The sequence below is a fragment of the Canis lupus genome, chromosome 12 (assembly GCF_048164855.1).
Source record: "Canis lupus baileyi chromosome 12, mCanLup2.hap1, whole genome shotgun sequence".
Classification (NCBI taxonomy): Eukaryota; Metazoa; Chordata; class Mammalia; order Carnivora; family Canidae; genus Canis; species Canis lupus.
The window spans coordinates 33789440-33806497 of NC_132849.1; the positions used below are offsets into that span (position 1 = coordinate 33789440).

At 38.7% G+C, this 17058-nt stretch overlaps 1 protein-coding gene and 1 long non-coding RNA gene across 2 annotated transcripts in view; one reads left to right on the top strand and one right to left on the bottom strand.

Moving 5' to 3' along the window:
* The window catches only part of CDKL4 (cyclin dependent kinase like 4), an 82587-nt gene extending 77913 nt beyond the window's left edge, over positions 1 to 4674 (top strand). The window contains exon 11 of the mRNA XM_072770454.1: positions 4343 to 4674. Within this exon, the coding sequence (XP_072626555.1) occupies positions 4343 to 4379 (37 nt within the window). The 3' untranslated portion in view covers positions 4380 to 4674. The remainder of the gene's footprint in view (positions 1 to 4342) is intronic.
* Positions 1 to 17058, bottom strand: part of LOC140601486 (uncharacterized) — a 66197-nt gene that overhangs the window by 39647 nt on the left and 9492 nt on the right. The gene's annotated exons all lie outside the window — the stretch shown is intronic.

Here is a 17058-nt window from a genome sequence, read left to right on the forward strand (position 1 = left end):
CACTTAATAAACAAATAAGGATGATTCATATATAGCCTGCATTTGCATCATCCAAGCCAATTTGTGTCATCTACGGGCCTAAACCTCTTCTGGCTAATTTCGAAGTGAATTCTTATCTGAAGCCTTTATTTACCTCAGTTATGTTTACAGAAGTTAGTTTAATAATTGCCCTTTTTAGACATTATCTACTATATTTTCCTCAAGTTTGAGAATAAGGCTACATTAGATTGTATCTGAGTTGTCCAAATACTAAATACAATCTTAAGCAGACACTTGAATGTGGTTCGAGTGATGAATTCTTAGAACAAAACAAGTACCTGCCACTCACTTTATAAAATATAAAGACATGATAGGCAGACACATTGATAGAACTGATGGCTACAATACCACAATTTTGGTTAATAATATAATTACCTAAAATCCTATTTTGGAGACAGTAGATAGGAATTACCACACCCACATTCAGATCCCTTAGTATAGATTCTACTTAGCAAAGATGTTAATACGGAATTTTAGATGCAAAGGTACAAAACCTCTAGACTATTTCCAATAAACCTACATAGAACTAGGCATACAGTATTCTTGATAGATTGTTTCTCCTGATTTTTGTTGTTTGTTTTGAAAGATGGTTGAAAAATATATTACACTTGCCTGTTTTCAACAGCCTGAATGAAACAAAGTTAGAAAAGACATTGAAAATAAGGAAGGTAAATTATAATACAGCGAGAGCTGTGCTGTCCAATACAGTAGCCACCACATAAGCCCTTGAGTTATGGCTGGTTCAAACTGAAATCTGGTTAAGTATAAAATACATACTTGATTTCAAAGGCAGTATGAAAGAGAGAATGTGAAATATCTCATTATTAATATTCTATCCATTATATGTTAAAATAATACTTTGGATATACTGGGTTAAAAATTGTTTTAAGCATGCATTTCTAATATATCTATTTACTAACTTGTAAATCATACATATATACATACTAAGCTAAATCACATGCTTTAGAAAATATTTATTTCAGTTATTACTGATACAAAAATTTTGCTCTTACTAAAAATTTCATTACTAGGGGCACCTGGGTGGCTCAGTGGTTGAGGATCTGCCTTTGGCTCAGGTCCTGATCCTGGGGTCCTGGGATCGAGTCCCACCCTCTGCCTATGTCTCTGCCTCTTTCTCTGTCTCTAATGAATAAATAAATAAAATCTTAAAAAGTATATATCACTACTAGCATAGCAATATAATTAGTAAGAGAAATATAATTGAATATGTCATGATTATAATGTTTGGTTTAGCACTTTGCAATAAGCAAAGGTCTGGTTCTATGTTCAGCTTTTTTTTTTTTCCCCCAATACATTCCATTAAAGTCTGTCAAAGCTAAAAAAAAAAGTGCTTCAAAACAGTATTATAATATATTATTAGATAAGCTTCCTAAATCATAATACTCATTTTTAATCCTTACCTAACAATTATATTAATGTGTTGTTGAAATTTGGTTAGAAAAGTTTTCCATTTTCCCTAAAGTGAATTAGTTATTCTTACAGATTAATTGGAAGTTGTCAAATTCTTATTTTAAACAAGTGTATTTGAAACTTATTAAAACTCTACATTTGTAAGATTTTTAAACATGTTAGAAAATTCTGTTTTTAAATTTTTTGTGTGTGCACATAATACATATTTTTTAAAGGTATGATTATAGGGGATCCCTGGGTGGCTCAGCGGTTCAGTGCCTGCAGTCCCACGTCAGGCTCCCTGCATGGAGCCTGCTTCTCCCTCTGCCTGTGTCCCTGCCTCTCTCTCTTTCTCTATGTCTATCATGAATATATAAATAAAATCTTTTTTAAAAAGGTATGATTATACTTTGAGGTTTTTTAAAAAATAGAATGATGGAATTCTTTCCAAGTATACTTTTTCAAAATAATTTCTTCAAAGTATAAATTTCTTTCAAAAAGCAGTTACCATATTATCTATTTCTAAAAATGTCACTTGTGTCTTAAAAAGTTGGTCTGGTTTGTTTTTTCCAAAAAATATCTAGTAGCAAGCTTAAAAAAATTGTCAACACTTGAAAGACAAGATCAACCCGCATCTTTTTTTTTTTTTTTAAGATTTATTTATTTATTTATTCATGATAGAGAGAGAGAGGCAGAGACACAGGAGGAGGGAGAAGCAGGCTCCATGCCGGGAGCCCGACACAGGACTCGACCCCAGGACTCGACCCCGGGACTCCAGGATTGCGCCCTGGACCAAAGGCAGGCGCTAAACCGCTGAGCCACCCAGGGATCCCCCAACCCGTATCTTCTTGTAAAAGAAAGATAGGTAACTTCACCACGCTTGACAATTCTTTTAAGGACTTTGCCTCTAGATAATCAGGAAAACCTTTGTGTTCTGGTCATCTCCTTAAATTGGTCAGGAGGGTTCTTGGTTAAAAACAGTAGAATCTGAGCATCCCTGGTGGCTCAGCGGTTTAGCGCTGCCTTCATCCCAGGGCGTGACCCTGGAGACCACGGATTGAGTCCCACGTCCGGCTCCCTGCATGGAGCTAGCTTCTCCCTCTGCCTGTGCCTCTGCCTCTCTCTCTCTCTCTGTCTCCTCTCTGTGTATTCTCATGAATAAATAATAAAATCTTTAAAAAAAAAAACAGAATCTACTCTAGCAAGTTTGAGCAGAAAGGGAGATAGTCAACTAAAAAGAATAAACAGAAGGGCTAAAGAAACAGTTCCTTGAGTGAACTTCCAAAGGTCCAATCCAGAACTGTCTTACCAAGGGATCTGTACCTGTACCTGCTGACTCCGGGACTATGCCACTTTGCCACAGCAAAACGATGCCTCACACCATGCCTCTTCACTTGTGTGATTCAGTTCCAAATCAATCTCACTCACATGAGCCTTACAGATGGAATCCATATCAAAAGTCTGCACCTTGGTGGCTCATTTGGTTGAGCGTCTAGCTCTTGATTTCAGCTCAGGTCATGATCTCAGGGTCCTGGAATCAAGCCCCACATCAGGCTCTGCACTCATTAGGGAGTCTACTTAAGGATTTCCCTCCCTCTCCCTCTGCCCCTCCCCTCCTAAAATAAATAAATGAATCTTAAAAAAGAAAAGTGTGCATCTTAGCTCAGAAAAAGATTGAAAAATGTAGTTTTTCACGTTTTATATTGAGAAGTGAGATTTTGATTCTGAGAAATTATCAAAATGTGGAGAGAGAATTCTAAAGACTTTGGGTAGTTCCAGGGGTGCCTGGCTGGCTCAGTTGATAGAGCATGTGACTCTTGATCTCAGGGTTGTGAATTCAAGTCCCAGTTGGGTGTAGGGCACCTGGGTGGCTTAGTTGGTTGATCTTCCAATTCTTGGTTTCTGCTCAGATCATGATCTCATCAAGCCCCAAGTTGGGGTAGTACTCACCAGGGAGTCTGCTTGAAGATTCTCTTTTTTTTTTTTTTGGATTTTATTTATTTATTCATGAGAGACACAGAGAGCGAGAGAGGCAGAGACACAGGCAGAGGGAGAAGAAGCAGGCTCCATGCAGGGAGCCTCACCCGGGACTTGATCTTGGCACTCCAGGATCATGCCCTGGGCCGAAGGCAGGCGCTAAACCTGCTGAGCTACTCAGGGATCCGCTGCTTGAAGATTCTCTACCTCTGCCCCTGTCCCTACTCTCTCTCTCTAAAATAAATAAATAAATAAATAAATAAATAAATAAATAAATAATAAAATCTTAAAGACTTTGGGTAGTCCCAAAAGAAAAGATGTTCCCCACACTCCCTACCTCATTACAAAGTGTTATTATAAATATTCCACTAAGTCCACTTAAGAAGGCTTACCTCAGGTGCCTGTACGGCTCAGTTTATTGGATATCCAAGTGTTGGTTTTGGCTCAGGTTATGATCTCAGGGTGGTGGGATCAATCCCCTTGTCATGCTCTGTGCTCACAGAGAAGTCTGGGATATTCTCTCTCTCCCTCTCTCCCTCTGCTCTCCACGCTGCTTATGCACTCGTGAGCATGTGTGTGCACATGTGCATATGCATGTGCATATGGGTTCCTGCGCATGTAGGTACATGCTTATGTGCATGCCTGGGCATGTGAGTGCACTTGCACATGCTCTCTCTTTTTTCTCTCTCTCTCTCAAATAAATAAATCTTAAAAAAAGAAAAAAAAAGAAGGCTTACCAAGGCTACAATATTCCACAAATACTCTAATAGGCTAAAAGTCAAAGAGTGAATGGAAGCCTCACTGTCAAACTATCCATATCATGAAACTTCTTTCTCTCAGATGTGGCTAAATGAGGATGCCAGTGTTGGCCTCCATGTTAAATAGCAGAATGCTTCATATCTTTCTTCTTTTCCAGACAAAAAAAAAAGGAAAAAAAGAAAAACAAGTTCTGATATTTTCTCTCCATGAGATCTTGTATCCTGAGTGCATGTTTCTGCCTTTGGAGAAGTCTGCTCCAGACCAGCGAGACTCAAGAACCAGTTGGTTTTTCTGGATCACAGCAAAAATGAGAAAAATACGGACAAAAAAATAATTTTTTCCTTAAGCCAAATTAATTCAAAAGTCTCTCCTTTATTTAGGGATTATTCTTCCTTCTTTTTTTTAAACTAAAATGTCTTATCATTTGTAAAATGATAGCCATAGGACATGGCAGTATTAAGTTCTTTCTTGGCAACAACAACTACAAAAAAGTCAATTCCTCTAAAATATTTTCAAATTGAATTTCTCTGTGAGGATAAAAAATCTGTAGTTTATTGTTCTAGATTAAATAGTATTTCAAATCATTCCTGCAAAAAGATTAGGGAGAAGTTCAGAAAGCTGCCTAGTAAATATAAGTGCAGGAAGATACTCAATCATGTCATTAGGAAAATGCAAATGAAAACCACAATGAGATGTCATTTGATACTAATCAAAATAGCTATTCTTTTTTAAAAAGAGGAAAATAAGGAGTATGGGCTGGGAAATTGAGAACTCCCTCCTGCACTGCTTTGGGGAATATCAAATGGTTCAGGACCTGTGGACAACAGTTTGGTGGTTCTTCAAAAAGTTAAACCTAGAATTACCACATGATCTAGCAATTCCACTCCAAGGTATCTACTCCAAAGAATTGACAGCCTGGGTTAAAACAGGTCCTTGTCTACCAATGTTCATAGCACCATTGTTCACAATAACCAGAAAGTGGAAACAACCCAAATGTCCATCAATAGATAAATAGATAAAGAAAACGTGGGATATAGATACAATGGAATATCATTCAGCCTTAAAAAGGAATGAGATTCTTGATACATACTTCAACATGGACAAACCTTGGAAACCTTATGCTAAGGGAAAGAATCCAGAGACAAAAGGACAAATATTGCATGGTTCCACTTCTATGAGATACCTCAAATAGTCAAATTCATAGAGACAGGAAGTAGAATAGTGGTTACCAGATGCTGGGGAGATACAGTTTAATGGGACAGAGTTTCAGTTTGGGATGTTGAAAAATTTCCAGAAGTGGGTAGTGGCGATGGTGACACGACACCCTGAATGCACTTAAGGGCACTGAATTGTACATGTAAAAATAGTTAAATGGTAAACTTTACGTATATTTTACCACAATAAAAAGAAGGGGGGTGGGGAATGCCTGGGTGGCTCAGCGGTTGAGCATCTGCCTTCGGCCCAGGGTGTGACCCTGGAGTCCCAGGATCAAGTCCCACGTTGGGCTCCCTGCATGGAGCCTGATTATCTCTCTGCCTGTGTCTCAGCCTCTCTATGTCTCTCATGAATAAATAAATAAAATCTAAAAAAGAGAAAAAAAGAACCAACTACTGATCCATGTAATAGCATGGATGAGAGAGACTTGCTATTTCAATGACATTATGTTGAGTAAAAGAATCCACATACAAAAAGGAGAGTACATAGTTCATGATTCTATTTATATAAGTTCAAACAGGTAGAACTATTGACCTGTGGTGATACAAATCAGAAGAGTGGTTATTTGGAGTTAGGCTGGGATAAGTAAAGAGCAATGAGGGAATTTTCTAGAGTGATGAAAATGTTCTACATCTTGACTGGGGTTACACAGATGTATACAATTGTCAAAACTCATGCAACTATACATCTAATATCTGTGCATTCAGCTCTATGCAAAGTGTATGTCAATTAAAAACAAAACAGACAAAACAATATGATGAACTAAAATAGAACTGAATTGAAAATAGACATTTAAAAGTAGAGTCATGGGGCATTACAAAACAAAGTGGCTCTCAATACTCAATACTGCCTTAACAATTCAGGTCTTGCTGAGTTGCCAGAGCTCATCTCTTCACTGCCTGCTCAGCGGCGGTCAACACAAAAAATTCACAATCCCCAAGAACTTGAAATATTTTTTCATTGTTTCTTGTTTTTTTGTTTTGTTTTGTTTTGTTTTGTTTTGTTTTGTTTAGTGTTAGATAACTGCGCTAGCTGGCTATTAAGACAAGGGAACAAAAGAAACTGAGCTAGAGGAGAACATTAACCTCAGTTCCAAAGTGTTGCTTCCCCAAGTGTCTCCATTATGGTCCATGAATTCTCGAAATTTCCTAATTTTCAGAAAAACACTCCCCTCTCTACTGGTTTTACTCTGTGGCATTCTATTCTGTGAGGTGTTAATTTAGAGAAAAACAAATTAGGTCAGAAAAATATTCTGTCTGGTTTTCTGCTGAAAGAGGCCCAAAGGATGGATTAAATCATCAATGCAAACCAGAATGTAAATCCCAACCAAACCTTCTGGAAACCACACCCAACTTCCTGGGTAATAGGGCAATGCCTGGGGAACCAGAGTAGTCAGGGCTGCCAAGAGGGAGGAAAAGAGACAAGCGAAGGGAGGATCACACACTATTTTAGGAGCTTTACTCTAATTATGTCACTTAAAAAATGTAAACAAGAGTTTGGAAAAGAGAGTCAAAGAGAGGTTAAAGAAAAAAATGTCTTGCCTATCTTTACCCACCAAGTACAAAGTCATATCTCAGCAGAAGCTGACAATGACAGATTCCAGGAAGGACTGGGTGGAGGTGGCTGCCAAGAACAGTCACCTCCTAGGAACTCCAGTACCTCCTTCCCTACCCCCCAACCCCCACCCCAGAACAGGTGGCTGGGCTTTTGCAAGACTTGTCTAAACAGCCAGTAAAAGAAAGTGCGTGTTTAATTTTGGAGAAAAGACCTGCTGTTTTACATGATTATTTTTAATTAGCTATTTTCTGGGGTTGATTAAATTTGGATATAATTGCACCTTGGGAACTATTTAAGAACCTCAGATTGTAAACCTAGGGCACCTCAGGAATTCAGGGATGGGTTGTCACTCTATGACCGATTGCCAGTCCTGAAAACAAGCATCCTTTGTCCACAGAAGAGATCGTGGTCATGCAAATTTTTTCTGGTTCTTCTTTGCCTGGAAAGAGAATCCCATCTGGTCGACTTCTCTCTCCAATCCATTTTCTTGTATGAAATATGCAAAACACAAATGCATGAGCCACCAGAGCAGCAGATTATGTCGCCTGCATGTAGCAGATAAAATTGAAACATGACAAGAAGTTAAAATTTGCCTCTGGGAGATGCACGTAAAAGATGCTTTATTTGCATAATGATTTTATAAAAATTTTAATAAGTCCAAGATGGGAAGTCAAATAATTATGGGGGAAAAAAAAGAAATTTGCCAGTTTGGAAGATTCAGTCATAAATAAAATATAAGAGAAATAGTTTAAGGATCCAGAATATTTTAAACTGAGATGTGAACTTGCTTTATAAATAGAAAAACGTAAGATATGTTTTATACTGTTAAGATTCTATGTCTAACCCAATTTACAATGCACTTTCACACCCATTATGCTATCTAATCCTTATGACTAAGTGGTAAGCAGAGAACATATTATTAGCTTTATTTTACAGATGAAGAAGCTGAAGCTTAGAACGATTTTGCCTAAGTTCATACCTGAGCTTTAGTTGGAACCCACAAGCAGGTTTTGACATTCAAAACTCCTGGGCTATTGCCACAATACTCCACTACTTCTATTCTCTTGCTGAAAATATTATGAAGCTAAATAATAAGTTAATCAGAGAGCAATCTCTTCAGTTAATTATATTTATCAGTACACATTTAGAAAGGCATTATAGTGTGGCAGTTAAGAGCATGGACTGCTTACCATTGCTTAGCTGTGCTGCCTGGGGTAAGATACTAAACCTTTTTCTCCCTCAGTTTACTTATCTGTAGAATAGGAATACTAAGAGCACCTGCCTCATAGAGGTTTTAAAAGCAATACTTGAGTTAATACATGTTAAGCGCTCAGTGCAGTGCCTGACTCATAGTAATCATTTTGCAAGTATAAGGTATTATTCTCTTTGCAAATTAATTTCTGTTTAGGTTATTCTGGTATGTATTGAAATATTAATTATTTCAAGTAGCTGTATTAAATTTGCAGATTAATTTTACGTTTAGGTTACTCTGATAAGCACTGAGATATTTTAAGTAGCTGTGTCTGCTGTATTATATAGATCCTAAAATCCATACACATTAAAGACTGAAACCAAATATCTCATTTTACTATCTCCAGCATGCTCTTGCCAATTATGAGTGAGTGTCTTTTTTTTATCTGATTAAGGATCTGACCTCAGAGTCAGTTAACCTAAAGTCATAACAAAACACTGCAATTTACACCTATTCTGAATCACCCTAGTCTAAGAATCACAGAGACTTCAATATAACTTTGAACAGGCTTTGCCCTTTCCAAAATAATGGTCAAACTCATCTTGCGTGAATAAATTTACTGTGGAGAACATTATTTAGATATCAGGTCCCTTCTGGTTAATGTTCACTAGCAGACTTTGTTCCTGCCCTCAAGATTCATATAAAAACAATCAAATACACAGTCAAGAATCACTGAATCTTCTTGCATCAGACAGCAAGATGCTCTAAACACCTTCTGGAGCCTGGTGGAAAGAACACAGCAACAGCTTGAAGGAGATTCCATCAGGTAAATGAGAGACTATTTGGATATTCAAAAGAATGGTGACTGTAACAGATTTTAGCATGCTGAATTTCCAAAGTCTATGAATCCATGGAGATGGAGGAAGAGAGGAGAATAGAGAGAAAAGTAGGGCAAGGCAAAAGAAAGTTTTTCTGTATAGAATGATTCCAACTAGGGGTGCCTGGGTGACATAGTCAGTTAAGTGACTTGGTTTTGGCTCAGGTTGTGATATCAGGGTCCTACGATTGAGCCCCATGTGGGGCTCTGTGCTCAGCAGGGAGTCTTCTTAAGACTCTCTTCTGCCCCTCCACACTTTCTGTCTCTAAAATAAATAAATAAAACTTTATAGAAAAGGATTCTAGCTAATGAACCAACAAAATGAAAAAGCAACCTACAGAATGGAAGAAAATATTTAAACCACGTATCAGGTAAAGAGTCAATATCCAAAATATATTAAGAATTTATAAACTCAATAGCAAACCCCACCCCCTAAACAATCCCATCAAAATAGGTAGAGGAACTGACTAGACAGTTTTCCAAAGAAGACAGACAAATGGCCAACAGGTACATAAAGTGCTCAACATCACTAATCATCAGAAATGCAAGTCAAATGCAAGTCAAAACTATAGTGAGATCTCACCACACATCTGTTAGAATGGCTATCGTCAAAAAGACAAGAAACAACAAGTGTTGGCGAGAATGTGGAGCAAAGGGAATATTTGTACATTCTTGGTGGGAATGTAAATCAGTGCAGTCACTACGGAAAATATTATGGAGCTTCCTCAAAAAATTAAAAATAGAACTACCATATTACTGATCCAGCAATCCCACTTCTGGCTGTATATTCAAAGGAAATAAAAATAGGATATTGAAAAGATAGCTGCACTCCCATGTTTATTGCAGCATTATTCACAATAGCCAAGATATAGAAACAAACTAAGTGTCCATCAATGGATGAATGAATAAAGAAGATGTGATATATATAATGATATATATATATATATATATATATATATATATATATGGTGGAATATATAATTTTTCCACCATTATATTCCACCATATATATATACATACATACACACACACACAATTTTCATCATATATATGATGAAATATTATTCAGCCTTAAGAAAGAAGGAAATCTTGCCATTTATGACAACACGGATGGACCTTGAGAGCATTATGCTAAGTGACACATGCCAGATAGAGAAAGACAAATTTACATGATCTCATTTATGTGTGGAATCTAAAAAAGCTGAACTCACAGAAAGAGTAGAATTATAATTATCAGGGGCTAGGGGCTGGAGGAAATAGGAAAATGTTGGTCAAAAGATAAAACCAGCAGTTAGAAGATGAATACGTTCTAAGCATCCGATACAAAGTATTGTGATTAACAATATATTATATATTTCTAAGTTACTGAGACACTCAATCATAAATGTTTCACCACACAAAAAAAAGAAATGATAATTATGTGACCTGAAAGAGATGTTAGCTAACACTACGATGGTAATCATATTGCTATATAGAATTGTACCAAGTCAACATATTGTACACCTTGCACTTACCCAATGTTATATGTCAATAATATCTCAGTAAAAAAAGAGGAAGAATTCCAGCGAGTAAGTGTTCAACGGATGATGGAAATTTACCATATTGCAACTTCAATAATTTAATTAATGCCAGTAAGGAGTATCTAAATCAGTGGTTCTCAAATGTCAGTGTGTATTAGAATCAATTAGAAGCTTGTTAAAACACAAATTACTGGATCCACCCCCAGAGTTCAGCTGGTCTGGGGGCCGAGGGTGCTAAGAATTTGCTTTTTTATTCAAGTCCCATATGATGCGGATTCCAGGATCACACTTTAAGAACTATTGGTTTGAGAACCCATTGGGTGATGGTTTTTTAAGGGACAGAGTATTCACACAAGCAAGGATTATTTAAAATAAACATATAAAAGGGGAAAAAAAGAATCAGAGTAAATCAGCACCTTTCTCTGGCTAAGTTCAGATACTGCTCCTGTTGTTATTTTGTCCTAGAATCACAGGATCTGAAAAGGGCAGACCTTCCTTGAAATACCAGGCAAGATCACATTGAAAGGTTATAAGCATTTTAGGACCAAGAAATCTAATTTTACTTTTGGTATTAACAGACTTGTTTGACCTCAAGCAAGTACTGATTTTTCTTTAGGCTCCATCCCTTTACTTACAAAATTAGGATCCTGAACAAAATGTTTCCTATAAGCCTAATGGCAGAGGGTCGCAATTCCTGAAGAAATTATGCTCAGAGAAATTACTGCATTTCGTGGCTTTGAAGTTAGAAAAGAGCAACACAGAGACACCCATATCTAGTGAAAAGTATTTTTATAACATTGCATCAGGGATTTCTTTTTCTAAGAAAGTTGCTTGTCTTAGCATCTTAGCAATATAGATTTTAAAAGAATATGAAAGAGAAATGTTGTAAGACAAGTTAAAAAAAAATCAATGCTGCTGCAGCCACTCTGCTTTCTATAGCAGTGGGGGTGGGGGATAGGAATCACTTTACTCTGCAGAAATAAATTAGCTCCGTTCTCTGGAACAAGTACTACCTCCTTGCTAGATATAAAACCATAAACCACTCTTGTGAAATTTTGTGTGATAATGAGGAAGACTAAATCAGAAAATAATGTGTCTTTGCTCCTGACAGCCTGTAAAAGACAGCTAGTTTAATACTCAATCAGGGACACCAGGGTGGCTCAGTGGTTGAACATCTGCCTTAGGCTCAAGATGTGATCCTGGGGTCCTGGGATCCAGTCCCGCATGGGGCTCCCCCCGGGGATTCTGTTTCTCCCTCTGCCTATGTCTCTGCCTCTCTCTGTGTGTCTCTCATGAATAAATAAATAAAATCTTTTTAAAAATCCTCAATGCAGTTTAGACAGGCCCCACACTTATCTTCTTTACATAGTCTCCATTCCAGTCTCAAAGCCATTTTAAGGAATCAATGGAGTTGGATCTATAATGAGCATAACTGAAAGGGTACCTCAAAGACCACTTCTCTAGCTCCTGCCTTTTTACATGAATTTCATCAGTAAAGATCCTCCTGGCTGGGGAAAGGGCAGGTCAAAATGATGGGAATGCAGCCGGGGAAAAGTGGTTTCCCAAAGGAAAGCTCCCAAAGGAAAGAAGGGGGAGCTGGATAGGCAAAACTAAGGTTACATGCCAGGGTTTGGTTCAGTGAATTCAGAATCTCTGAGGAAACGGGAGTTTGGACCCTGGCAGGTGAGGGCCTTGGAAGTGAGGCTTGGGTAAGGAAGGGGGAAATGGAGCAAAGAGGCAGCCAGGTGGGCGGGATGGGTGGGGTGACGCTTTGGGCAGCTTGAAGGCGAACCCTGTCTGTCAGCGGGGGAAGAAGAGGATGACCCAGAGAAACTGGACTGGCTTTCATTTTTTCCTATGTTGCAAGTGGATTATAAATGTCACTTTCAGCAGAGCTGATAAGACTGAAATTATGCAGTTCTGGGCTCAACATTCTCATATATTTTTATCCCCTGCCTCAATCAGCACAGCCTTCTCCTCCCCCTACTCCACACACTCCCAGTCCAGCAAGATGTCGTTGTGTCACTGTCCATCCTAGCTACGGGCTGTGGAGCTCAGAAGGCAGGGCAAAGCAAGCGCTGAACTGCAGTGCCCACTTTTTCAGGCTCTTTTTAGCTCTAATCTCCAAGTGCCCTGGAGTGAAAGCCAAAGTCAGATAGATATGCCAGACTGAGAACCCAGGGGGAAAATCATGTCCAGTCTTTGGCTCGCCTACATTCCATGATAATTATATACAACAGAAACACATAATTAAAGACATTCCAATGTGCACTTAAGCAAACACATTTATTTGGCTTTAAGAAAATGTCCTAATACTGCAAAATATAAAAGATTTGTAAAATGGTAGGAAACAGCTGCCCACCGCCCCCCACCCCGGGATGGTGTTATATCATGCTAAATTAACTTAGCAATGGGTCTCATTTTGGGGAGACTCAGTGCTGGTCTCATTTTATGTAAAGCAAATGTAAAGCATATACAGATAACAAACATAAAAATATGTTATGGTTTCACAAACTTAGGCCAAAGATCCATTTTTCTAGGACTAAGTTTTAAAGGTAGGAGTTACATAGTGACTCAGGATCAGATTTACCTCCTAAACACAAAGCACTGAAGAGCAAGAATGGGATTGAGCAGGGTGACTTGTTCAAGTTACAACCTGCTGTCAGCCCCAGCTGGACCCGACATATTCTCACACACTGATGTCCTTCGAAAGATCAAAGAATAAGCTGTTGGAACTTTCCTCTCTTGAACGGTCTCATTTTTCAAAAGATAAATCTGAAACAGCAATGTACAGAGAGTCCTTGGCATGGGGAACCATGGAGATGAAGTGCAGTAGGCAAGCACGGACTCTGGTCCGCCAACAGCATTGCAGTGGGTGAGGTAGGGCAAAGTGCTTAAATTTGCTGAGCCTCAGTTTTCGCCTCAGAAAAGTGGGAATACTAACCCCTGCTTCGTAAACCAAAATGTAAGTAAGGTATACCTGGGACATTGGAAAGGCTCCAAAATGTTCGTTTCTTCTGCCCACAGCCAAACCAGTTCTTTGAAAGCGGCACCCTGGGGTGATACACATGGTCCTTGAATTAAGATGAAGGAGAAGGATGTGGCAGGATGGAAGAGCTCCAGGTTGATGGTTTTGATTTTATTAATGAGGTAAAAGTCAAGGTCAGGAGCAAAAAGGAGGTGGAAACAGGTGGGAGAAATAAAGTAAGAGGCAAAGGTGTAAATTAGGTGTTCCAAAGACTGGTTCAGTTTACAAGGCTTGTGATCATGAAATTATGGTGACACCAGCTGAGCACAGCCCAGATCACATGTGCAGGCACAGAACTGGTGGGTGGATGGGGTTATCGGAGGCTGAACTTTTTTGCAAGGCAAGTATGGTAAAGGGAGAAAGGTAGGGAAATGGAAAGTATTCTCAAGGGATTGATCATAGTGGCAAACATGGGATTTAAACCAAATAAGAAGAGAAGAGACAGTAGGCAACTGCCCTGAAAGTGGAATAGAATAGTGCGGATATTTATTCCTCTTCCAGTATAAATTATATCACCTTTCCCCTTAGAAGGCAGAAGCAGTTAAGGCCAGTTTTGTTTTAGAATAATAATTATTTATCTGAATCACACCAGCAAACTAAACCCAGAAGTTTATTAATATGAGCAAAGACAGGGCAGTCCCGGTGGTGTAGCGGTTTAGTGCCGCCTTCGGCCTGGGGCCTGATCCTGGAGACCTGGGATCGAGTCCCGCGTGGGGCTCCCTGCATGGAGCCTGCTTCTCCCTCTACCTGTGTCTGTGCGTCTGCCTCTCTCTGTGTCTCTCATGAATACATAAATAAAATCTTAGAAAAAGAAAAAAACAAGCAAGGACAGTTTATTCTAGGAATGTATGGGTACTTAAATATTACATCAAAAGATGAATGAAGAATAACCAAATGCTCATATTATTAGGTATAGTACTGGTTATTTATTACTGTGTAACAAACCACCCCCAAAACCTCAGGGTGTAAAGCAACCATTTGCTTACACTCACAAATACTGAGGGTCAGTAATCAAATAGAGCACAGCAGAGACCATTTACCTCTGCTCTACAGTGTCCAGAGCCTCACTGGGGAGACTCAAAGTGTGGGGTGTCTTGATGACTGAGGAACAGAATCATCTGGAGGTATCATCACTTGCTTGTTTTACACTTAATGCTGGGATGTCAGGTGGAAAACTCATACATGGCCTCTCCAGGTACTTTCTGCAAGGGTTAATCTGAACCCTCTCATAGCATGGCTGATGGGATCCAAAAATGAGCATCCCAGGAGCAGAGGGTAGAAATGCATTGCATTTTTATGATCCAGCCTTGCAGGTAACATACCATCATTTTGGCCATACTCTGTCCAGGCAGTCGCAGAGATATTCTCAGGGTCATATAAACCCTACAACTCAATGAAGAGCACATCAAGCATGTGGGGTGGGTGATAATATTTCAACCTCTCAAAAAGTATTATCTGCTACAGATACTAAAAAAATCATTTGATAAAATTTACCAGCCCTGGGATCCCTGGGTGGCGCAGCGGTTTGGCGCCTGCCTCTGGCCCAGGGCACGATCCTGGAAACCCGGGATCGAATCCCACGTCGGGCTCCCGGTGCATGGAGCCTGCTTCTCCCTCTGCCTGTGTCTCTGCCTCTCTCTCTCTCTCTCTGTGTGACTATCATGAATAATAAAAAAAAATTAAAAAAAAAAAATTTACCAGCCCTTACCTTTTTAAAGCCCTAGGAAGAAAGAAATGGGTATGCATTAAAAGCAGGACTTCAAAAAGATATTTGTACAACCATGTTCTTAGTGGCATTATTCACAACAGCCAAGAGGTGCAAGGAATCCCAGTGTCCATTGACAGATGAATTAATAAACAAAATGTGGTATATCCATAGAATGGAAGATTATTCAGCCTTAAAAAGGAAGGAATTCTGACACATGATACAACATGGATGCAACTTGAGGGCATTATGCTAAGTGAAACAAGACAGTCACAAAAAAGACAAATATGATTCCACTTAAATGAGGTACCTAAAGAAGTTGGACTCATAGAAACAGAAAGTAGAATGGTGGACTCATAGAAACAGAAAGTAGAAGGAGGAAATGGAGAATTGTTGTTTAATGGGTACAGGGTTTCAGTTTTGCAAGATGAAAAGGGTTTTGGAAATTGCACAAAAACGTGAATATACTCAACACTATTGAACCATACACTTAAAATGGTAAGTTTTATGGTATATGTATTTAATCACAATAAAAATAAGAAATATAAGGAAACATGCTAAGGAATACTATGGCCTTATTGCAAATTGGCATGCTTTATAATGAATGCACAGATGGAAGCTAAAAAACTCTATCCCAGGCTCTCTTTGTGGCTAAGGCTCAAGATGTCCCATCAAACAGAAGCATGCATGTGAGATTTTAATCTGAAACCAAGTCATCTGTGGAGAGGCAGTGTGCAGAGCATCTGCATTGCTGGTGTAGACCGCGGCAGAGGTGGCCTGGTTCTGGAGCTAGCCACAGTAGCAGTAGCTTATTAATTTGGCAGATGACTTTTTGATTCAGCAGCTTTCAGCATCAGTAGTGGCAGCATTTTCAATTTTGGTCAAGGCAGAGTGGAGAGTGGTTATAGGGTCCAGGTCTTGCTCCTCCCTCCCTCCTTATGAAAAGGCTGAAGGCAAAATTGTCAAGGTTTGCACAGAAAATGATCATAAACATAGGGAATCAAAAACACTATTTTAAAAAGAAAACTGTTGGTGTGAATGAAAAACTTCATAAAGTAGCCAGAGTTAAGATAATTATATGAAAGCAATGGTTAGATTAAAAAAAAAAAAAAGATTGGGTAGAAATGTAATTTCAAAATTCCATTCCAAATGACAACAAAAGTTAACAAGAACTAGGAATAAACTTACAAGAGATGTGCTTAACCTAATAGGCACATAGATTCCATCTCAAGTCTTTCTCCCTCTGCTTCTCCTACCTAAAATCAATAAACAACAGAAAGGGATATCGTAACAAAATATTTTGTGAGAACTGGTCCCACTGGCTTCAGTAAGAAGATAATCTATTTTTGCCTGATCAGCTGAGAAAATTAAAATTCAATTCTTGAAGCACCTGGGTGACCCAGTCAGTTGGGTGACTGACTCTTGATTTCAGCTCATGTCATCATCTCAGGAGGGTGAGATGGAGCCCTGCATTGGGCTCTGCACTGAGCATGGAGTCTGCTGGTCCCTCCCCCTCTCTGTCTGCTCCGCCCTCTCACTTACTTTCTCTCTCTCTAAAATAAATAAAATCTTTTTTAAAAAATTCAATTCTTAAAAAATAAATAAATTCTTCTATAGCTGTTGGTGTTGTTTTCCATCCTCAGGCTTTGTTGTTTTTGTTTTAACTTCTATGTTAGAATTAAGAAAACGAAAACTAGACACCCCATAAATCAAGGCAAACTTTTTCATTTCTAGGCAGAGGAGGTTAAGAGGAAATCAGTTCTGAAGCAGTAATGCTTC